This window comes from Rhinopithecus bieti, unplaced genomic scaffold, assembly GCF_001698545.2.
Source record: "Rhinopithecus bieti isolate Rb0 unplaced genomic scaffold, ASM169854v2 scaffold_13029, whole genome shotgun sequence".
NCBI classification, from domain to species: Eukaryota; Metazoa; Chordata; class Mammalia; order Primates; family Cercopithecidae; genus Rhinopithecus; species Rhinopithecus bieti.
The window spans coordinates 1,387,818-1,411,829 of record NW_016807982.1 but is presented as its reverse complement, the minus strand read 5'-3'; the positions used below and the strand labels follow the sequence as shown (position 1 = coordinate 1,411,829).

Genomic DNA, 24,012 nt, shown 5'->3' with positions numbered 1-24,012 from the left:
ATAAAGGATGAATGGAGCAGCCTGGCAGTCTCCTGTAGTCATTATCATTCGGAGGAGATGAATGTACCTAGTAAGATTTCCATCAACCAGTTACAGTCAGCGCTCTTCCCTTGGGAGTCCTGACTTTGTTCACAGACGGTAAAAACCGTGCACAGTGTATGTGTATGACGTGTATGACTTCTTTTTTGTATGTGAATATTTGTATCCATGTGTTTACGTGTGCATGAATATGTACTTGTGAGTGTGCTTGTTGTAGGCAGAAATGTGCATGTAAACATGGGTAAGTGCACAGTACAAGAAGCAGCCCAATGAATATTAAGCATACTCTCAGGGGGTGTGCATTCAATTGTAGCCAGACCATGGAGCCAGCCCCAGGCTCCATTTTACCTCCACTGCGTTGATAGTTACAGAATCTTCTTTTTACAGACAAGTGGTTCAGTATAATATCATTGACACAAGGCTAGTGGGTGCTCCATGAAAAAAAATCCATATCATTGACACAAGGCTAGTGGGTGCTCCATGAAAAAAAATCCATGTACAAACATCATGAATGAGTACATCCCAGAAATTCTCTAGGTTCTTTCTATTTTGTTCATCTTATTGTTTTGACCTTCTTTTCTTACTGGGTCTGCTGGTAGTACACTCTGGAGTTCTGGAGACCTGCCCTTGTTCTCTGACCCTTCACAACCTGGTCTTTCCCAGTCTGTTGAGTTAGCTCTTCAATGAGCTTATTTCATGGCTGATTTCCCATGGTGCTGCACATTCCATGATCACTCATCACCCCACCCACCTGGGCAGACTGTTACAAAAACAGGATGGCTAAATATAACTCCCTGGGATTGCTCAAAAACTGAGACCCCAGCATCTGGAGGTGATGTCTTAATGCTAGTATTCCTGGTCATGTGGATCTTCCCTAGAGCTTACCCCTCAGTGAAGGAACTTACATGACCTGTCAGTCAGCTCCCATATGGTGTGTGCCAACTATAGGTTCTACCACCCCAGAGCCTGGGCCCCGGTCAGCTGGGCTTGAATATGTATCTTGCAGAGTTTGTGGTGTTGGTATGCGGAACCCTTGCTCAAAGAGCTGTAACTCCTGTATTTCCCCGGGCTAACATGATGAGGACAAAGACTCTATCTGTGGATTCTAATGTGCATCCAATGACCGTGTGGTGGCTACAGGCAACCCTGATGATGCAATCTCTCAGATCCAGCTCAAAGTGGTGATCACCAAATACATATGTAGCTCCCTACAGCTTTTCAGGCTCCTTCTCACTTGGTGCTCACCTTGACAAACGCCATCCTATGCTAAGTAGCAGGAAGTAAAGGAGGAAGAACAGAAGTTAGCTCAAGCTTGGGATGCATGATGACATCATCCATTACTAGAAGCAGCCCAGTGAATATTAAGCACAGATCCACTAGGTAAGGCAGTCTTTCCCTGTGGAGGAACAAGTAAATAGGGTGGACACAGAAATCAGAAGTTTCCTTCTGGGCCCTTGAGAGAGGCAAGGAGCAGGAGACTTTTCCTCAATGCAACCGTGAGAAAAGAGGAAGGGGAGGCTCCCTCTTAGCATCGCCTCCCCTCATGGCCATGCATATCTCACAGTTCCCACATCAGCCCCTACAAGGAAAAGCCAAGCAGCTTTGCCCCTGGGAATGGCCTCTGTGGTGCTGATTCCCTTCCTCATTCCCCATTCTCTAGTGACACTAGAGCCAAAGACAAGGAGACGACGAAGACTCTTTCTTCACCTCCCACTCGACCAGGTGCCCTGAACCATCTCCACAGACCTGACCACAAATGGGCCGCACCGGGTCATAGAGACCCCTCACCCACTGCTGCCCTGATGCTGGGGCACTAGGGGTTTCAGGCTCAAATTGTCGTGGTGCTGGAACTGCTCCTGTTCTTCCAGGGATGGTGAATCAGAGGGCTATCCCCCTGCCGCACTGTATTAGCTAGGCTTGAATAATGTATGTTTCCCTACTAATGCCCTCTGTTTGATCATGTGTCCACGTTAGTGTTCATTGGAAATTTTCCTGCTGGATACACATGGAGAGTAATGCACATTTATAATAACAGTTTGAATGCATGTTGGGAGGCTATGACTCTGTGGTAATAACTGAATTTTATCAGGCATTCAGATTAGACAGTGAGTTGCCTGCCAGGGAACAAACCCTTGGGGAACTTTTTCATGTAGCCAGAGTTGGGGGACTGGGAAGCAGCCTTCCTTGCATATCTGATTACTGTGAGCTTTGATTTGGGGATTGGCATGTTACTTCAAGTCCAGAGCAAATACCTGAGTTTTCAGAGCCTGAGCTTGGGAGCAGATCCTGGAGAAGGTTGACAGTTTCCTTGGGATTGCTTTGGGTGCAGATCACAAGAAAAGAGACTGAGGCTCAGTGAAGAACACAACTGCTTCCTGGTTGTGTGACTTACAGCAAGTCACTTAAACTACTCTGAACCCTGATTTGATTATCTATCGAGTAGGTATAATAACTACCAGTCAAGGTTGTTGAAAGTATAAGGACCAAATGAAATGATTCTAGGCATTGAGGATACACCCATGAATAAAAATTCCTGCCTTTGTAGAGCTTACATTGCAATGTGGAATGACAAAAATAACTACATAAATGGTATAGTACGTTAGAAAGTTGGGAAGATAAAGTTGGGAAGGAGACAGGGAGAGCTGGGGTTGCAGGTGTCATTTTAATGGAGGGGTCAGGGAAGGCCTCAGTGAAGAAGTGGTGTTTGCACAAACACTTAAGGGAAAAGGGGAGCAAGTTGTAGAGATATCTGGGGGAAAACCTTTTGGGGAATTGGCAGGCTGAAGCAGAAGCATGCCTGGCATATTGTAGGCACATCAGGGATGCCCATGAGGCTGCAGAAGAGTGATCGAGGGCAAATACAGGGTCAGAGAGGTCATGGGGAGAACAAATTGGTCTTGCAGGCCATCTTAAGGACTTTTACTCTAGAAAAGATCGGTTGCCACTGATGAGTTTTGAGCAGAGATATAATATGGTTTTATTTACGTTTTAATAGGATCCCTCTGGTTCTTGTGCTAAGAACAGACTATATGGGGACAAGGGTGGAAAATGGGAGGCCATAGTCATGAAGGGAAAGGTATCACAGACTTGGATCAGGATGATAGACAATGGAAATTGTGAGAAGTGGTTCCCTTTGGGATATATTTGGAAGGATTTGTTGATGGACTGTGCGTGGGTTTGAAAAAGAGGAGTCAAGGACGCTGCTTTAAGTAAAGAACTTGTAAAGTACCCTGGACCTGGCATATAGGAAGTGCCCAGTTACAGTTATTGTTACCACTGCTGGGTATCAATCTGAGCAGGGCTAAGTCAGCAGGCGAGGCCAGCTGGAAGATGGCACAGCGGGGAGCTGGGATTGAACAGCTGCTCCATGGCACATAACCAGTGACAGGGAGAAGCCGTTAGAGGCCAAGAGAATGCCTTGGGTAATGGGGGTCGTCAGACCAAAGGAGGCTGATGGGTACAGAGGAATGGCCTTTGGAATTATGGAGTTCTGACTCTGGCACCTTTTGTGTGCTATTTGACAAAGTTCTGATGAACTGAGGACTAGGCTGGACTTAGTGACAGGGTCAAAGCCAGATCTGATCCATCAGGCACCCACTTGAGTCAGGCACCATCTCCCAGTGACCTCCAGGACTCAGCTTCCCCTGCCCATAAGAGGTTGGCTTATGTAGACTGGGCTTGACTTGGCTAGTTCACTCTTCCCCCATGTGTGTCTTATCCTCCTGGGAGCAGCTACGTTGTCTCACAATGATGGCAGACATGCAAGAGGCCAAGCCTAATCTGGCAGGTGCTTTTAAGCCTTTGAACACATCAAGGCCTCCAAATTTCCCAGGGCCAAAGCAAGTCACAAGGCCAAACCCAAAGTCAAGGAGTGGGGGAATGTACTCCACCTCTATAATGGGGGGAGCTAAAAATCATATTGCAAATGGTGAGAATACAAGGAGCAGCAACAATTTGGGCCCATAATCTGATCTACCATACCCTGTCAGGGCTGGCTCAGAATTGAGGTAGGAAAGAAGCTGTAGAGAAGCAGAGGTGGGCTGCAAGACTGTACACGTCAATGCTCGTGAAAAGTTTGCTGAGGAGCAGGTTGAATTCAGTAGTTCTAGTGAAATCTTAGACATCTGTGAGAGGCTACCGGGGGAGTCCCAGAGCCCCTCAAAGCCCACCTGGTGGGAGATCACATTTTTGGCCTCCCCCAGAGGGCCAGCCTTGATAGTAACTTTTCCTTCATGTCTGAGGTCCTATTGCCCTTGACTGCTACCCTTGGAATGTCCCAACCCAGAGAAGTTCCTGGCTTTGACCCATCATGGAATTTTCCAAGGCACACGAGGGGATCCTTCTGGAGGGACCCTTATTGCTGGTCATAGGCAACAACTCACGTTGTTTTTCCTCTTACCTCCTTTCTAGTCAAGAAGCAAATTGAGTTGAAGTCTCGAGGTGTGAAGCTGATGCCCAGCAAAGATAGCAGCCAGAAGACATCTGTGTGTAAGTGTCCGCCTGCCAGCCCGCCTGCCAGGCCTCTTGCTCGAGGACAGACACCCAGGCACTAAACCATGGGGAAGCCAGATGATGCTGGAATGACTTCCCTTCAACCCTGCTTCCTCCATCCTGGGCTCTGGGCTTGGACACACTGACCCAGTGACCAAAGAGCAGCCCTAGGGCCTGTCCTTTGCCTTCTCCTCCTCCTCTTCCCATTTACCTCCTTTTTCCTCTTTCTCCCTCACCTCCCATTCGAACTGCAGTCCAGGGAGTCATTACTGCTACATTTCTCTCTTTATTTTCCTTTTGAATCACTTCCACCTGCTAAGACGGTCCTCCTTTGGCTCCTCTTTTAGGAGTCAATAACCTCGGGCTGGAATCTTGGGGGCTGCAGGGCCCCAGTTCCAGCTCCCAAGGCCAGATTGGGAAATGGAGGCAGGGGAATGACTAGCAACCTCCTCCAAGGGCTCCTGGACCTGGCTGGGCAAAGAGAGGACTGGGGAAGTGGCGGGGGTTGGGGGGATGTTCCTGCCTTGGGCCAATGGGGAAGCACTGGGGGCTCTCTTCTTGGGCAAGGGGAGGATGACGTCTTTGAGAACATGTTCCTGCTACCAGTGTTTGGAAGGTTAATAGGGGTCTAATTCTGGGGAATGGTCTGGAATGTGGGTCCCAAAAACACCTGATCAAGGCCTGTGCTAAGGGGCTTTTGAGCTAAAGCCCAGGAAGGGCAGGGGAAGGTTCTGGGCAATTCCACAAGACTGGGCTTGAAAGCAGGGGAGGTTTTTCCAGAAACCTTCCACTTTCCTTCTGGGCCGAGTGGTAGGGAGCTTTCCTTGGTCCTCCAAATGACTGACCTGGTTTTCCTTCTCCTTCCCTCCCTTTGCCCTTCTCCTGCATCTCCGGTCCTCTCTCCCTCCACTTTTTCTCCTCTTGCCACTTTTTGCTCCATCATTCTTCTCACCCTTCTGCGCCCCGCTCTTCTCTCCCTGCTTCTCATCCTGTGCCTGACTTGCTCCTCCCACCCTCCCCGTTCCTCCCCTTCCATCTCGCCTCCGTGTGCTCACTTTCCTGGAGATGCTAGAAGTACTTATTGAGGAGAGAAGGACATAGAGTGGCACTGGTGGTTTCCAAGCTCTGTGCCGATGTGTGTGGCCGGGAGAACATCAGGGCAAGAGACACTTTGGTCTCAGGCTCCGACTGAACTGAACCTGGGTTGGGGATTGTCTGTGGTCTTTCAAGTCATCTGAGTGGAGACAGTTGCCACGGGCTGTTGGGTACAGCTAGGAACCGGCATCTCCAGTCACCCACCCTGAGAGACTGGATGGCAGAAGGCACCGGAAGACCCTTCTTCTGTGCTTGACTAGAGGTTTAGGGGAAAGGACAGGGTGCTGAGAGAGCCCAGGGTCAGGCCAGGAATCTGCAGAGGGCTCAAGCCATGTCCCTGACCCTCTCAGTCTTTTTCTTTCTGTAGCCACAGGAGACCCAATGAACTGAGGCAGGCATGGTTTAATTTCACAGTTTGCCCTGGAGCCACAGGCAAACTTAAGGAAATGGCCCTGACTTAGGAGATCAAATGTTTATCCCAATTGTGTCCTCAGGTAGCATGTTACCCCAGACACCAATGTTTCAGTTTTCACATCTGTAAAATGGGAATGCAAAACCCTACCCTGCCTTCCTCCCAAGAGTGTTGCTGGATCTAAGATGGGTCTTGTTGACCTAGGACTTCAGGAGGCCCACAGACTAGCCAAAAAAGTACACGTGATGCTGTGGGGGGTGCATTTTTCTGAAGACAGGGTTCAGGGTTTTCATTAAGCAGACTAATGAAGATGCCAAAAACTCCCTCAGGAAGATAAAGAGAAACCCTGTTCTAATGAAAGAGTACAAATGCTCTTTGAAAAATAAATATACATATCTCTATCAAGAAGATATTAGCCTCCATTCTAAGAGTTCCTCAGAAAGAATGGGTGTGTGACTCCAGCTGCCTCTGACCCAGGTAGCCACGTGTCTGCAGGTGGCTGGCCCTCTGTGTTCTGCCCAAATTCCCTGTGGACAGCTGTCCTGAAGTTCACAGGGAGAGTGGACCCAACTCTCTACCTTTACCCTTGCCATTGGTTCTGACCACCCACCCACCTGTGACTCCCTGCATTGGGTAGAAGGCGTTGCCTTCCTGAGCATGTTGCAGCTTCTCCCTCACCATAGTGGCCCTCCCAGAGTAGAGTAAGGATTACTCCCCGTTCCTGTCCCTCAGTAGCCAACAGGAAAGCAATGCTATAAACACAAGCAGTTGGTTTTGAGTAGGCAGAGAAGGCTGGAATTAAAAAAAAAAGAAAGGGAGAAACACCTCTTGCCTCCGTAATTCAGACAGTAAACTGATCACTGAAATTTAAGTTTGCTTGTTTCCTGGAGAAGCTTGAAGATCCTCAGGGGACCACTGTTCCCTGCTCAGTCCTCCCTGGAAGGGGGCACTGGCTGGGTGTGAGCCGCGTCACCACTGGGTTTGTGACTTTCTGGATGGTGCCTGGGTTTCATTTGGGGCTGGCTGAGGAAAGGGGAGGTGGTAGGTTCTGCTCTGTCTGTTGGGGGCTTGTGGCTTGGTGGGTGGGCTTTGCCATGGTCTTGCCTCTTGAATCCAGCCCCATCTGGGGCAGCCTTCTGTTCGTTCTGCTTCCTGGGTGATGTCAATACTGAATGAGAGGGCAAGAGAAGGGGACAGGGAACTGCTATATGTTCTTCACATGCTGCAAGGGGGCTATGTGGTTCCCATTGAAGTGGTCAGCAGAGACTTTGGGATGGGTATGACTCGTGGGCCACAGGGTTGACTAGAGAGGATCTAAAGAAGGTGGGTGCTTAGCTGGGAAGTCTGCAGTAGGGATGGGTCGCTGTGAAGCCATAGAGGGATCTGGCTTATCAGCAGATAAGGAAGCTCAGGCTTCCTCCTCCTTCCCACCCTCTGGGTGCCTTAGAGGACCCCCTAGTTATCTCCGTTCCATTACTTGCAAAACACCGAGGCTTCCAGGAAGCAGGAGCTTGCTCTGCTTTGGGAATGGCACTTCCATCTTACTTTCCCAGCCTGAGGTGTCTGGACTGGTGGGAATGGTGCAGGATGTGAAAGCTTTGGAGATAGAGGCTTGGCAAGGAAGAGGATGGGGGTAAGAGACAAGTAGGGGTAGGGGTAACTGGCTTGAACGTGCCGTGTAGAATGTCAGGCAAAGGGAAGCTACCCAAAAGGCTCTGCTCACTGCACACAACCAAGAGGATGCCTGTGTCTGGCTTGAGCATGCAGTCTGTCCAAATCCTCAGGTTCCGTGGCCAGCCATAGCCTGGGCTACCTGGAGGTTTAAACATGGTCTACTCCAGGCCTCTAACTGTAGACTCCCTCAGTGAGTCTGAAATGAGCTCCCCACCTTCCTTACCTTCTATGAGACTACCTGCATCCTCACAGGTACCCAGGACCTGGAAATGCCCTGCTCCCTCTCCTCATACCCTAGGTCCCCTGTGAGTCCCAGGGATTTTTTCTTTGCCACATCCATTCCTGCTGTCTCATGTCTAGCCTCACTCCAGGCTCTTGTCCTCAGCCTGAATAATCATAAAACTTCCCAACTCATCTCTAGGTAACTGGCCCACCCTTGAGCCAGCGGGTCTCGCCACGCCTTCTCCCCACCAGAACTCTCCAGCGGCTCCCCATCGTTTTCAGGATCAGACTCGAACCCCGTAAAAGTCTGATCTCTGAAATGAAACCTCACCATCCACTCTTCCTTGTCACTCTTCACCCTCCCTCCTACTCTGGTCACACTGCATAACACTCATGCTCTTTCCAGGTTTCCACGTCACTCCTCGTGCCTATCTTTGTCATCTCTGTTGCCATGTGTCTAAATCCTATTAGCTCAGAAGGCCCATGTTCGATGCCACCTCTTCCAGGCAGCCTCACACGCTGGTGCATCCTTCATCCCTCCCCACTGTGGTCCCACAGTCTGCTTCCAAGGTTTATGTCCTCACTCAACTGGAAACTCCTTGAGGACAGTGGTCTTATCTGACTACCTTTCACATTTCTCATGGTATTCAAATAAAGCCTTGTACACAGTAGGTGCTCAATGAATGCTTGTTGTGTACCTATGTGAGCGAGTGGGTGGGTGAGTAATGGAGTGCTTTGTTCACCTTATGGGACATTGAATGGGATGGGGGGACATACGTACGCAAAGTCAGAGAATGCCAAATGCTGTCCAGATGTCCTGGAACCCATCTAGACGTTGCTGTTGGGATCGTGGGATTGGTGAGGCTTTGAGTGGAACTCCTCCGACCAGGCTGTGTGCCTGGCCCCAGCTCCTGGTCATCCTCAAAGCCAGGAATCCAGCCTCTTCAGTACCAGCATCCCGACAAAAAGGAACAGGCAGGGGCCAAAGGGTTGCCTACCCTCCCTACTGTATGTGTATCTGCTGCCCTGACCAAGCTTCTCCTCTAGCCAAGACAACTGTGCATATGGTTTTTGTAAATAGGACTCTGGCGCTGGCAAGTGTCAGAGCATTGCACCACCTACCAGAACCATCACAGGTGCCATCTCTGCCCGGTGCCCTTGATGGGTGGCACTGGGTAGGGGATGCTCTGGTGACTGCTTACTCTGGTTCGAGAAGTATCTGATGGGAAGAGGCTTCTCAAAAGAAATGTCTGTGTTTGAGCTAAAGTCCCAGCTTTAAACTTTGACTGCAGCTTTCTCTTACATTCTTTACCGTTTCTGATCATGCAACCACCTTTTATTTAACTTTCTTTGGGTCATTTCTCCATCTGGGGCTGAGGTGGGGGGTTCATTTCATCTAGAGTCTCTACCCCAGATCTGAAGCATAGGCGTGGGTGGGAGGTCACCAGGGTCTGTGGACGGTCCACCTCTGGCTGCTCGTGTGGGACGAGGGAAGCAGGTGGTGGCTGGCATGGAGGGCCTGTCTCTGAGCCCACACACTCGTGATGACTTTGCTCACAAAGGACTTTGTCAAAAGCAGCTTCCTATCTTGCACATTCAAGAAACCCCAGGCCAGTAGACTCTGGCTACCCCACACAGCCCCAGCAAAGCAGGGCCTCATTCTGTCTCTGCCTCCACCTCCCACCCTGAGACATTGCCCCAACTGGTGCCTCCCTGTGACTGTCCATCTCTGTGTGTGCTGTTTTTTGTTTTTTGTTTTTTTTGCCTTGTAGTAACTCAGGTTGGTGTGTCCCAAGGACATAATATGTGTCCAGACCCTGGCATACCTGAAAGGGGCAAAAGACTAGGCTCGGATTTCAGGTAAGATCTATTTGGGAATTTTCTGATTGCAAGAAGGGTGGGGTGGCCTGGCTGGGAGGAAGACAGGGGCTGGACTTCCTGCAGGTGGAAATGGAGAGGATGGCATGGATGTAGGAACAGTTTCTGGAGAAGAGCTATGGCTTTGACATTCCTTCCTGGTTCAGTCCTTGGCACAGTGCTCATGCTTTAGTGGGAGGAGGGAACGTTAGACTGCCCATGTTATCCAGAAAACCTATGCACCCAGGGTACAAAGGGCCACCATCTCAGCAATGATACGCCAGCAGGCAACTCACGCCTGCAATAATCTAGGAGACCATTTTCCTTAAAGTTTATGGCTATCATCCACCCACTCTTAGCTGCCCTAACTGGTGCTTATCTCCGAGGATCTGTTTTGCTCACAAAGTCACCTTTTAACTCAATTCTAAAACCATTAAACGGTCTCAAAAAAGAAGATGAAGAGCAGATGTTCCTTCCAATGGAGATTTTTAGTGATAAAACAGTGGAGCAGAGATTAAGGGCCCAAAGGAAAAATAACAGGTGGGGCTTCTTTATGGAATCAGGAAGGACTCGGGGTGGGGCTTGGCAGGCCCAGGGATGGAGCTCACAGACACAACTTGTCTCCCAGGTTAGGATCCAGCATCCAGTTCACCTGCAACGAGGGCTATGACCTGCAAGGGTCCAAGCGGATCACCTGTATGAAAGTGAGCGACATGTTTGCAGCCTGGAGCGACCACAGGCCAGTCTGCCGAGGTGAGGGTGCCCTGGGGAAGGGAGGCTGGCCAGAGAGTTTGGCTGGGCATGGAGGATGAAGCCCAGCTCCCAGCAACTGAGGCCCAGGCTCTCAAGCAGACTGGCTTCCCTCCCTCCCTCCCTGCATTTATTTACCAATAAGCATACTTATCTAGCCCTTTCTCAGTATCAAGGCCTGTTCTAGGATCAGGAGATACAGAGGTGGGGAAGATAAGCATTGTGGTGCTTGCCCTGTATGCACCTCACAGTCTAATGGAGGAGGCACATAAGAAACAGCTTGCTATCTCATTGAACAGATAGTGAACCACACCTAGATAGGAAAGGAAGTCAGTCACCTTTTATACAGTCACCTTGAATCCCTCTGTTATAACACACACACATCTTGAAACCTCTATCCCATGCCCTTGTTTCTTTCCCCATATTGCAACAGACAGACTTGTCACTTCTGCAAGAGTGTTTTTACCTGTGTAGTAATGATATGCTTCTAACACCCCACCTGGGTGTTTTGTTCCCCAGGGCCCTGCCACTACATCCCCAGGTATCAAATGAGCCAAGCCTGGGCTGGCCTAGCCCCTATCCCCCAAATAATCTTAAAATAACAGAGCCAAGCATATTCCTGCTTTGAGGCAGGGGTGCAGCTGCTTCTGTGGTAGAGAAGCCCCTGACCTCATCCCCCAGGAAACCAGCAGAGAGCGCCCCTGTGCACTAGGCTGTTAGATGGTCTTTAAAAGCCAACTCTTTTGAGTGCCCCTTTAGAAGAGAAGATATGTTGCCCACTACAAAGTTACATTCTGGATCCTTCTGATCTAAGAAAGAGATTCTTTGCCTCTCTTTGGCATATGCATCAAGATGAAATTCATGCAGAGTAAGAGGATCTAGGAAAAATAATATATCCTTATTATACTGAGAAAGGGACAGAGTTGGAGCCGAAACCCATACCCTGTTGTTAAACTGAGTCTATAAGTAATCTAGAAGAGTGTCACTATACCATCTTCCAAATAAGCCTTACATCCTCATTCAACTTTGAGGTAGCCATGTTCCACAGTTTATAATGTTCTTTGCATTTTCACTGATTTTAGCTATATTATCTCAAGGATTCTACATATCTACTATGTTTTTCAAAAATCAAACAACAAAAAAGAATTCTTGTCATAACTCTCAGCAATTGGGCAAATCACCCATTTTCCCTAAGCCTTTCTTACCTCTACATGTTGCTAATAGTACATACCCTACCCTTCTTCTGTTTAATGAGGAGATTGAATGGAGTTGTGAATATGTAAGCACTTTATGAATTGAAAAGCGCTAGAAGAAAAACAAAATATCCTCGTGCCAGTAGAATATGAGCTCTACAGGGCAAGGACTTCTGTTTTGTTCACTGCCTAAAATGGGGCATGGCACATAGTAGGTACTCAGTAACAGATGTTGAGTGGATGATGGAATGAATGACTCATTGAATAACATACCACTCCAATGCCAGGGAGCCCAGATACCAGCTGTGCAGAGAGGCATAGAATTATCAAGTCCGAGGACCAAGGGACCCCTGCCCATCTGTGGTTTCAGAATTCCTTTTGAGAAGCCAGGATGACAATGCTTTTAGGCAGTGGTGGGATCTGGTCTCTTCTCAAGACCTTTTTACTGGAGTAAGGTTGTTCTCTTAATTCTCAAGAGATGATGATTGTTTACATGAACATGCTGAGGGTGGTGTTTTGGCCTGAAGGAAATTTGTGGCTGAAAAAGTGTGTTCATCGTTTTCTCCAATGATTTGGACCCACTGAAGTCTGAATTCTCTGCTGCATTGTCACTAAGCCTTGGGCTGGGCTTTTTCACATGGTCATCTCATTCCATCACCTGCTACTGTAAAACAAAAGGAAATCATGATACAAATCCAACCATCATCATTTTTAGCTGGGGCCCTTGGGCCAGTTTCACCTCTCTGAATCTCTTTTTTCCTGCCAAAAAGTGGTGATAATAGAACATTACCTTGTGGGATTACTTTGAGGGCTAGATGAAGCAGTCCTTGTTTAGAAGTGATGCAGCTGGAAACCATCATTCTCAGCAAAGTATCACAAGAACAGAAAACCAAACACTGCATGTTCTCACTCATAGGTAGGAGTTGAACAATGAGATCACTTGGACACAGGAAGGGGAACATCACACACTGGGGCCTGTTGTGGGATGGGGGTAGTGCGGAGGGGAGAGGGATAGCCTTAGGAGATATACCTAATGTAAATGACGAGTTAATGGGTGCAGCACACCAACATGGCACGTGTATACATATGTAACAAACCTGCACTTTTGTGCACATGTACCGTAGATCATAAAGTTTAAAAAAAAAAAAAAGTGATGCTAGTACGTCTATGAGGCTTACGTGCACACATGTTCAGCTTAACCTGCTGGGTGCTGTCCACATAAGCTTCCTCAAGCCCTGGAGCAAACCTCAGCCTCTGGTTGCTGCGGGCTCTTTTAGAAGCTGTCTTGTCTAATCCTATTGCAATCATAGAGTTTGGGAGTCACATGGACTTTGATCTAGATCACAACTCTGACACCTTTTAGCTTGCTGGCCCTGGGCGGGTTCCTTCATCTTTTTTAGCCACAGGGCCCTCATTTGTGAACAAGGAAAACAAAATCTTCCCCGCCTACTGATGATGAAATTTAAGCAAGGCATTTTCTAGAAAGTGACCAGCCCTGACAGTGGTGGAGGGTACATTCTCAACATGGGTTAACGTTCCTGCCTTCTTCTCTCTTTTTGCCCCCCTCCTATAGGCCATTGTGAAGGAGAAAGAGAGACGGCTGAGTCTCCTGGGTTTGAACTTGGATGATCTGTCCTGGGCTTACCTGATGGCCCAGGGCTGAGATAGATATTAGAGTTAAGGCTCTCTTTATTTTGGCAATTTTAAGGTTTTATTTTAAAATCTTTTGTTTTAATTAATTGTAATTACTATTCTGTGATTTTGGGAGAGTTTAGGTGAACCCCACCTTAAGAATAAAAACAAACGAAACTCTTTCCATTCCAAGAAGTTCCACTAACAAGCAGGTTACCAAAAGATCACATTCGAAAAAGGATTTTACCATAATAATGGTATTATTTTTTTCTTTAATGCAGTTAAAATATGATTTGATTAGAAATACTCATTTTCCCACACAATTAATTCTACTAAAACACGGGGACTGGCAAATAATAGGTTCTCAGCTAATGTTTGAAGACCACCTGAATGAATCAGTGATTGAAATGAATGAACAATATGGGACTGTGCCCTCATTTTGAGATATGAAATCAGGCATTCACAGGCCTTTCTTTTCTTTCCCTCCCATCAGAAGAAGTAAGCTTCTGATTTGACTCCTAGAAAATTTTCATCACACAAAGGAGATTGAGGGCAATGTGAAACACTGTTAAACTAATTCTGTTCAGCCCCAGATACAGGCAGAGTCCACAGATATAGAGCTTTTCAGACTTATTTTACATATGGAGCCCAATATTTTAAAATGTTTTTGCAGAACCCTAATAAATAAAACAGATACAAGTGGAGCTTCTCTGATTAAAGTTGGGTCAGGGGATTTCTAGTCTCCCCTCCACCACCATTTTTAGTAGCCTTTGAGTCCTGGTACCCCTGGGGTTCCAGGGAACACTGTAAACCACTGGTATAGTGAGAGGACCAAATTAACAACCAGCTCTGATTTCTTGTGATCACAAATTGGTGTCGATGGAGTTTAGGGACTGAGTACCAGGCCCAGATGAAATTCTTACAGTTACTGATTCACAAAGTAAATAATTAACAGAAAATTATATATTATTTTTCCTTAGTGGCTAAATTCATACATATACACATACATATGTGTACATATACACATGTACATATACATATGTATATATGTATATATATGTATATACATATTTTATATATTTATATATACACACACTTATATGTATATATGTATATACATATTTTATGTGTATGTATTCATACACACACATATATATATATGCCTCTGGGTGGCTAGAATACCAAGCTTGGGACTTAGAGACCTAAGTTAAAGTTCCAACTTTGTTATTAACCATATGGCACAGGGAAAATCACTGAAACACTATGAATCTTTATCCTCATCTGTAAAAGGGGAGTGAAACAGGGGAAATATGGCACAAACCAGGGTGGATTCAATGCCATGATAATTACAGGTGGCTATCTTCTTGGTGGATTTCATTAGATCAGCTTTCTGATTTTACTCCTTAAACATAATTGTTATCCGGAGTTCTATTTTCAAATCTCTTCTCTTCTTTCCTCTCTCCTGTCTTCTCCCCTCCACTTATTCTCCCTGGATGACACACACTGATTGTACTAGAGTGCATGCCCCATTATTCGAGCCCTGAGAATGTCCCTGAGTCCCTTATCTATATGTGCTAATGATAAAGCTCTTATTTATTAAATTATGTATACTTGTATATAGCATTGCACTAGGCATTTTTCATAACTTCTTTATGAGTAAAGTGGCAATAACCATATTTTATGTTTAGCTGAAGCTTAGAGTGGGCAGCCAACTTGCCCAAGGGCACAAAGCTACATCTGTTGAGCTGAATTTCAAACCCTGACTCCAAAGGCTGAGTCTTACTTCTACTTGAAAATTGTACCTGGACATCCTTCGGAGTCAATATATTGGATGGAACCATGCAGAACAACTCCCCCTCCACTCCCCACTTTTTTGGGGTAACTTTTTATTTTGATATAATTTTAAACTTACAGAAAAGTTGCAATTAATGTGCAAAAAGCTCCCATGTACCCTAGATTTAAACAACTACTTTTTAAAAGTTAGTGGAGAAGAAGAAAACTAAGAAGAAATTCGGTCAGAAAGGTAGGAGAAAAGCCAAAAAGCATCACTGAAGCCAAAGAATATGAGTTTCACAAAGAGAGAAAGATCAGTAGTGTCAGATACTCCAGAGAGGTGAAGTATAATCACAACTGAAAAGTAAACATTGGGGTTAGTGACTCAACCAAGTGTTGAATGTTTGAACTTGTTTCTGCAAGGAACTGGTGAAGGAAGACAAGGGAAATGATAGACGTGGCTAAAGTTTCTATTGTGATGGCAAACCATGAATCTGTGGTGATACCACAGTTCTCCTGGTAGCCCCCCAGCCCCCAGGATTAGAGAGAGAAAAGGTGAGTGGTAGAATTGATAGAAAGCAGGCATTTCACCAAGCAGATATGAGAGCGTTGAGGAAGATGAAGGTATTGGTGAGTGGTCTTGAGGTCCAGATTGGGTAGTGAGGGAAGAGGGGTCAGGCGAGGATCAATAGATGGGATGAACGTGGGAGCCAGAAGGCTAGAGAGGCCTATAATGTAGGACAATGGTGCATTGAGACCAAAGTCATTCTGCTGGGAACACAGGCAGTGGGGGAAAGAATGGAATGACAGGGTTTAAAATCTGTGAGTTGGACTTCCCTGGCTCCCAGGATAGCAGGGTCCTGGGTATGGCTATAAACGTGGTTGATCATGAGTTGGAGGAAGAGCAGGGTGTCAGATCTCATAAGAAGGCACTGGCCTCCAAAAGAAGGGGCATCGCTCCATTGAAACAGGAGGGAAAAAGGAATTGAGTACATATGCATAGAGGATTGCATTTTTAGAGAGTAGGACAAAGGACCTGCCTGCTAGATGGCTTCTGTTCCCTCCAAAGAGAGAGCCAAAGTCATCAGCTAAAAGTAAGGGGAGATAAGAGGAAGAGGAAGATGTTCAAGGGATGTCTAGAACACATGAAAAAGTCTTTGAGCAGAATGAGAGAGTGAGCTAATAGAGCTAAATGGTAGGGTCACTGGGCAATAGCTAGGATTTTTTTGAGATGAGTAATGAGGAGTTTATAATAGACATTCATCTTCTTACTCGTGACTTTTTTCACAGCAAAACTCAACTCTATGGTGGCAGGTATGGAGAAGGCAGGTAGAGGGATTCATTCCAAACTGATGTCTTCTAGGCAACTGACTAAAAGAGGAAGAAGAAAGGTACTTGGGACAAGCAAGAAAATGAGCCTAATGGTGGCCCATGGGATCAAAGTTGCATAAGGACAGAAGAAAAGACAGAAGTAGCTGATGGGTAGAGAGGAGATATTGCTGTCAACAGAGTGGAGGTCTCAGTAGGGAAAGATGAATTCTACTGGAGGTTCAGAAAACAACTGTGAAAGAGATACTTGAGGGTGGGAGCAAGATCTTGACTACAGAGGGCTGCATAGGAGGCAGTAGCGTAAGAGGGGAAGATGGGCTTCAGTCAAGGCAGTGGTGGGAGCAGGAGGTTCCAAAAGATGTTGCAGCTACAAGTAGGATTTGTTTTCCTTAGAATTGGTAGTGGGAGGTGGTTCCAGAGGACTGTGGAAAGGGTTGGGAGGAAGGTCAATAGGAGAAGCAAGGGAAGGCAGCATGGAACAGCATAGGAATCAGATTTGGAGAGAAGATATGAGACTAGAGACACTTGCACCTGGAGCAGTTCCCTTCTTTAGCACCATGTTGTTTCAGTGTCAGAACTGGCTGTGGGTCCAGGTGGTAGCTCCCTATGGTCCCTTGGGATACTGTTCCTATTATATGGTAATGTCCGGAGGAAAAATGGGAGTGGCTGCTGAGCTCAGGCATGGAAGATCTCAGAGAAGTCTCTTCTGAAAGCGATCCAGAAGAACATTTGAAGGAAAAAGGCCAATAGAGGAACAAAATGATATGTTCATTAATTTAGTGAGACATTGAGCACCTACCATTTTGCCAGCCCATCTGGGTCACTGTGATGAGCTTTCTCTCTGTTGGTGGGATCCCATGGAGCTGGCTGCTGAGCATGATGTCTGTCTGTCTGTCCACAGAACCCCGACTTTGCCCAGATAGCAGAGGAAAAAAGTAACTAATGCTTCATTTTGAACCTAGTTTAAGGTGTTCTATGCTATCTGCAGACTGTAATATTTTAATTAAACCCCTCTAAGCCCTTAAAGTGGTAAATGCCTTTTTGGCCTGTTCTCTCTCATTACCTTCAGCATGTTTCAACAGACTGCAAATATACCATCTAATTCTTGGAAACAAATACAAGATAAATTGAGTCTGAAGATGAGGGCTTTTGGCAGCAAAATCTGACTTTCCAGAAGAGGTGTAAGATGGTGCTGGTGGAGTTTTGTAAGGATTCTCTGCAGGGCTAGAGTTCTGAGTCCACAGGTCCTCTTTGCAAAGGTGGGATGGAATCAGGGCTTTGATTATCTTATTCTAATTTGTTTAGTAATATTGTCAGTCTCAAGTGTACTTGTGGGGGAAAAAAAAAACCTGTGTCAAGAAACTTCAGGAAAGGCAGAAAAAGGATCCTTAGCCTTGAGAGAAATCCTGGGCATAGAGAAACAGAATAGACATGGCGCTGGGAGTCTGATGATCTCTGGTCCCAATGGTTGAATATTGACCACATCCCAGGCCCTGGGCTGAACCTTCACATCCATCATCTCGTATGATTTCATCCTCACCATATCTCAATGAAGTGGTATCATTTGTCCCATTTTACAGATGAAGAAACAAAATCAGAGAGATTTTCTAACTCATCCGGACTTAAACGACCAGCAAATGAATTTATATCCAGAAGGCTAAGTTCATAAATTTTAAAGCCTGATCTCGCTTTAACCATGCCACATTGCCATAGGGCCCAGTTGTATCAAGTGCAATCTAGGAATCTATTTCTCAGTACAGAAGGAAAGGAGCAATCAGATATACATGGGGAAATGGAGTGGGGATTCCCCTGGGATTTGTTCAAACTTGATTCAACAGATTCTTGAGCTCAGGATGAGGGAGGAGCAGATCCTTTCAGTGCAGGACTAGAGTGAGAAGAAATCTCCCGGGAGGTGATGAGCTAACAAAGAGGAGGTAACAGACCTGACCCAAAAGCCCCTTGCAAATAACCCTCTGACAACACCTGCTCTGCTTGATGGTGAATGTTTTTCCAGCTGCTCCCTTCACTTGCCGTGGCCCTTCAGAAAGGAGGGGCTGTGTCAGACACTTTTTTTCCCCACACTTTTCCTGGCCCATAATAGGCACTCAATAAATGTTAGAATAAATGAGCTGAGCACAGGGATGAGTGCATGAAATGAGAAGAGATTCATTATGTCTGGGAGCTGCAGAACCTGCTTCCCAGACCCTCCTAGGAAGGGCGCCCTGGGAAAGGTTTATCATGGCCCTTTCCACACATGGCAAGGAGCTCTAGGATATTTGGCCCCATCAGAGGAAACCAGGTTTGACACCACTTTCATTTTATATAGTTAGGCTTGCTGAGTTTGCTCACTATTTCTTTACTGTTAGGCACTTTGTCTACAATTAGGATAAATTGCCATGTGGGCAGCATGAGAACAGGCTCTTAGAACCTTTTATTAAAATAGCTGAGCACTAACGTTAAAGAATGAAGTGGCTAGAACTAAACACACATTTTTAAAGAAAGCAAATACCTAGGTACAATGTAGTACCTTAACTGTTATCAATCACTACTTAATCTAATTAGTTTAGAAGCTATTTTAAAGAGCTTAATTAGATTAAGCTGTGATTGATAACACTTTATATCTACTTGAGTAGAGTACTTCTAATTCACCTTGAATCTTTATGCTTCCAGTCAAAAGCCGGTTTCAGGGATAAGCTGAGTTTGGAGACAGATTTGGGAAGCACTGAAATCACTCTGGGTGCCTGGCACTGAGCCGAGTCAGGGGCCTTGGCACAGCTCTTGGGCACAGACATTCTGTGACCTAATGGAGTGGCCTTGACAAGGATATCCTAAAATTCCTCTTCAGGAGGACTGAGGGGGGTCATGGAGGAAGGAACTGAGGGGCAGGCAGAACCTGAAATGAGGTCAGACTCCTAGTTAAGCTGCGTTAGGTCCACACCAGCACTCAGCTGGTTTGGAGAATTGGAGTACAAATTGGGAAACAGGTCAGCAGAGTAAGGCGTGGGCTGCTTAGGTGTCCACAGGTGCCCGGGATCCCCCTGGCTTTGTGTCACCCAACAGGTTCTGGCCCACACACTCTTGACAAAGAGGAATTGCATGATCATAGTGGAGTTGGGTGTGGGGATAAGTGGGGCATGCAGAGGGGTCGCTTAGCCTGCCTTGGAAGTTCATCATTGCCTACAGAATGGCAGTCACAGTGCTCCAGGCACTGCGGCTTCCCTTCAAGCCTCCCAAGAACTGTAGGGGAAGGACCCAGGAAGCAGAAGGTTGTGTCCAGAGTGGGAACTGTATAGATGCAGTGTCTTCTGGGCTGGGAGTGGGAGGCAAGAAGGGGAACTGGACCTAGTCTTAACTCAAAGGCTTGTCTTTCATCTCCTCTGCAGCCCGCATGTGTGATGCCCACCTTCGAGGCCCCTCGGGCATCATCACCTCCCCCAATTTCCCCATTCAGTATGACAACAATGCACACTGTGTGTGGATCATCACAGCACTGAACCCTGCCAAGGTAAGGCTCTTGGGGAGCAGGGTGGTGTTCTGTGGGCAGGGCTAGGTTGGGAACAGTTGGCCTACAAGGTTTTTCAAACTCAGAACTTACTGGTGGTAGATTCTCTGCAGACAGTTCTTTTAAGTTTTTAAAATTAATATCGAGTGGATAAAAAGCAGAATATAAAATATAAGCAAAACATAAGGAACAACAATACAACAAACACCTGTGCAGCCATCATCCAGCTTAAGGGGAAAAGAAAATCAGTTACCTTAGTGATGCAGGTTCCTCACCAATCCTGTTCCATTCCCTACACCCTCAGAGGTAACTATTACCTCAACTGTGTGTTTATTATTCCTTTGCTTTTCTTTATACTTAGCACTTAGGTGTGTATCTCTAAAAATACATTGCTTAGTATGCTAGCATTTGAACTTCATATAAATGTAATCATGTATGTATTCTTAATCAACCTCACTAAAAATTATGCTCCTAAGATTTATCTAAGTTATTGTATGTAGTTTTGCACTTCTACATACATTTTTTCGTATTTATTACCTGTTTAGTTTTTCTTTTTCCTGCGCCCTTTGTTCTCTCTTGTAAATTTTACAAGTATGTTGCCAAGATCCACAAAATAACCTGTTGGAATCTTTATTTTAATTTTATCAAAACTACAGATTAATTGGAGAAGAAGTGATATATTTTTGATACTGAGTCTTCCAGTCCATGAGTATGGTATATCTCTTTGTTTAGGGTTTCTTTAATGGCTTGCAATAAATTTGTATAATTTTTTCCATTACATATTTTATGCATTTCTTAATATATTCACTCCTAAATATCTTGTATTTATTGTTGCTATTATAAATCAAATCTTTTAAAATTACACTTTCTACCTGTTTCTTGCTGGTGTTTAGAAATGCAATTGATTTTGTACTTTGATTTTTATATTAGCAACTATCTTGTTAAAATGTATCTTAATTCTGTGGGGTTTTCTACATGGATAGTCATCATCTGCAAAAAATGTTGGTTTTGTGTCTACTTTCCAATCCTTATACCTTTTCTTTTTTATTTTCTTGCCCGTTCTGGCTGGAACCTCCCAGTATAACATCAAGTCATTATTATGATGGTGACCCCTATGGTCATTGTTTGATATTTAATATAATGTTTTTATTTCTTCACCATCAATGATGTTTGCTGAAGTTTATTTTTCATTTGTAGGTACTCCTTTTATAATAGAATAGGGGAATTTACTTTCTAATCCTAGTTTGCTAAGGGCTTTTATCAAGAATGGATATTGAATTTTATGAAGCATCTTCCTATATCTATTGATACAATCATATAATTTTTCTCCTTGATTTTCTTAGTATAGCAAATATTGCCTTTTCTCATGTGAAACCAACCTTGCATTCTTAAGATTAACATAATTTGATCATTTAGTATTGTCATTTTTATACATGCCTGTATTTGATTTTGTTTAGTAATTTGTTTCTATTTTGTTAGTGAGCTTGGCCTGTTATTTTTTTTTTCATATTGCCTTTGCCAATTTTTGTGTCAATATGTTGCTAGCTTCAGAAAATGATTTGAAGAGTATTTCTTCTATTTCTATCCTTTGGGGTTATTAGTGGAAGATTGGCATAACTTTTGCCTTGAAAGTTTGGTGAAATTTTTCAGCAAAACTATCTGCATCTGGTGTCTCCTTTGTTTGAAGATTTTAGACTATAGACTTAATACATGTAATGACTAAAGAATTACTTTGGGCCGGGCACGGTGGCTCAAGCCTGTAATCCCAGCACTTTGGGAAGGCCGAGACGGCGCGGATCATGGGGTCAGGAGGATCGAGGACCATCCTGGCTAACACGGTGAAACACCTGTCTACTAAAAAATTACAGGAAAGAACTCGAGCGAGGTGCGGGCGCTGTGGTCCCAGCTACTCGGGAGGCTTGAGACAGGAGAATGGGCGTGGGAACCCGGGAGGCGGAGCTTGGCAGTGAGCTGAGATCCGGCACTGCACTCAGCTCTGGGCGACAGTGAGACTCCGTCTCAAAAAAAAAAAAAAAAAAAAAAAAAAAAAAAAAAGAATTATTTTGGTCGTCTGTTTTTTTCTTGACTCCATTTTAGTAAATATTAAATTTATCAGATATAAAGTTATATATACTATATCTTATTATAGTTATGATACCTGCCATTGTTGTGTTTCAATTTCCTTTCTCATTTCTAGTAGATATCATTTTTAAATTGGTATTGGCAGAGGTTTAACATTTGTTAGTCTTTCCAGAAGATGAATTTTTGTTTTGTTACTATTCCTTTTAATGTATTTATTTGCTAATTTATCAGTTTCTGCTCTCATCTTTATTACTTTCTTCCTTCTAATGCACTTGGGTTTATTCTGTTGTTTTTCTAGCATCTTCATTTTGATGCTTTGTTCATTATTTTTCAATCTGATTTCAGCATCAAAGGCTACAAATTGCCCTCTAAGGACGACTTTGGCTACATACCTACAGATTTTTACAGTTATTTATTTTCTGTTATAGTTTAGTTCTGAATATTTTTAATTTACATTATTGTTTCATCTTTTAACCATGAACTATTTAGAAGTATTTTTAATTTCCAAAGGATTTTTCTAGCTGTCTCTTTCCTACTGTTTCTAAATCTTGTGGTCAGAGACCATTGATCTGTATTTGAATCAGTTGAAATTTGTGCTTTTAGGACGGGAAATGGTCATTTTTCACATAGATTCTGTGTAGGCTTGAAAAAAAAAACCCTGCATTTTGCAGTTTTTGTTTTCTAGTATGCCCGTTACATCAAGTTTGTTCATTGTGTTTGTATCTTTTATATCTTCATTGATTTTTCTTGTCTTCTTGATCAATCAATGGCAGATGGAGGAATATTAAAGTCTTCCAATATGATGGTGGGTTTGCCTATTATTCTTTAAAGTTCTGTCAATTTTTGCTTCATGTATTTCGAGACTGTTATTGGAGCATGAAAGTTGAAACTCAGAGTTAGACATCTTCCTGGTAAATTGAACTGTTTCAAAAATAATGATGTAGTAACTCTTTATATCTGTAGTAATGTTTTAACCTCAAAGGCTTTTCCCTCCATCCATTGCATCAGTTTTCTCTTGGTCTTTGTCTAACAAATATTTCCTATTCTCTTACTGTTAACTTTTCTACTTCCTTGTGCTTTATATGTGTTTTATGGATTTTCAAAATCCCCTCTGACCATTTGTCTTTTAACTAAAGAATTTAGACCTTGTGAGTTATACAATCATTTTTATTCTTTGAAAGTTGTCCTAAAATATTCTAGAAATAGCAATATGCCTACTTAATAAAGCCTAGCATTAAACAATAATTTTATGTTCCTGAAAAGCCAAGGATCTTAGGACACTATGACTTAATCATTCCTTCCGATTCATACTCTATGGTGTGTGTATATTATGTTACCTTAATTTTTCTCAAGTTATTATTGTTATTGTTTAATAAAGCCACTGTCCACTTAGATTTACTCATATCTTTACCACTCCTTTTTTACCACTCCTTCTTGTACATCAGTCCTTTTCTTTGGAATATCTTTCAGTGCAAATACATGCTTTAAAATTTATTTTCTTGTCGATAACAAACTCTATTAGTTCTTGTTTGTCCTTTTAAAAAACGATTTCAACTTTTATTTTAGATTCAGGGGATACATGTGCAGGTTTGTTACATGGGTATATTCCATGATGCTGAGGTTGGGGTATGGATCCTGTCACCCAGTTTGTGAGCATAGAACCTAATGTGTAATTTTTTCTTTGTCTTAAAATGTCTGCTTACCCTCGTTCTTGAAAGAATGCTGGTATTCACCAGACATTTGATTATCAGTTGATAGTTCCATTCTCTCTGCACGTGGAGATATTCCTGTGTCTTCTGGGTTTCACTGTCAGTTTATTGTCATTGCTTTGTATGACATCCTTCTGGCTGCTCTTACTGTCTTTTACTGTTCTTTAGTGTTACGTAGTTTCACCCTTATGTGTCTAGGTGTGAATTTTATTTATTTATTTATTTATTTTTTTTTTTTTTTTTTTTTTTTTT

The 24,012-nt window shown here is 44.3% G+C and overlaps 1 protein-coding gene across 1 annotated transcript in view; it reads left to right on the top strand.

Annotated features, from left to right (window-relative positions):
• CSMD2 (CUB and Sushi multiple domains 2) overlaps positions 1-24,012 on the top strand; it is a gene marked incomplete at its 3' end in the record, with an annotated part of 670,449 nt that overhangs the window by 365,054 nt on the left and 281,383 nt on the right. The window contains 4 exon segments of the mRNA XM_017884421.1: positions 4,450-4,527; positions 9,706-9,793; positions 10,419-10,543; positions 19,851-19,972. Of these exon segments, the coding sequence (XP_017739910.1) occupies positions 4,450-4,527; positions 9,706-9,793; positions 10,419-10,543; positions 19,851-19,972 (413 nt within the window).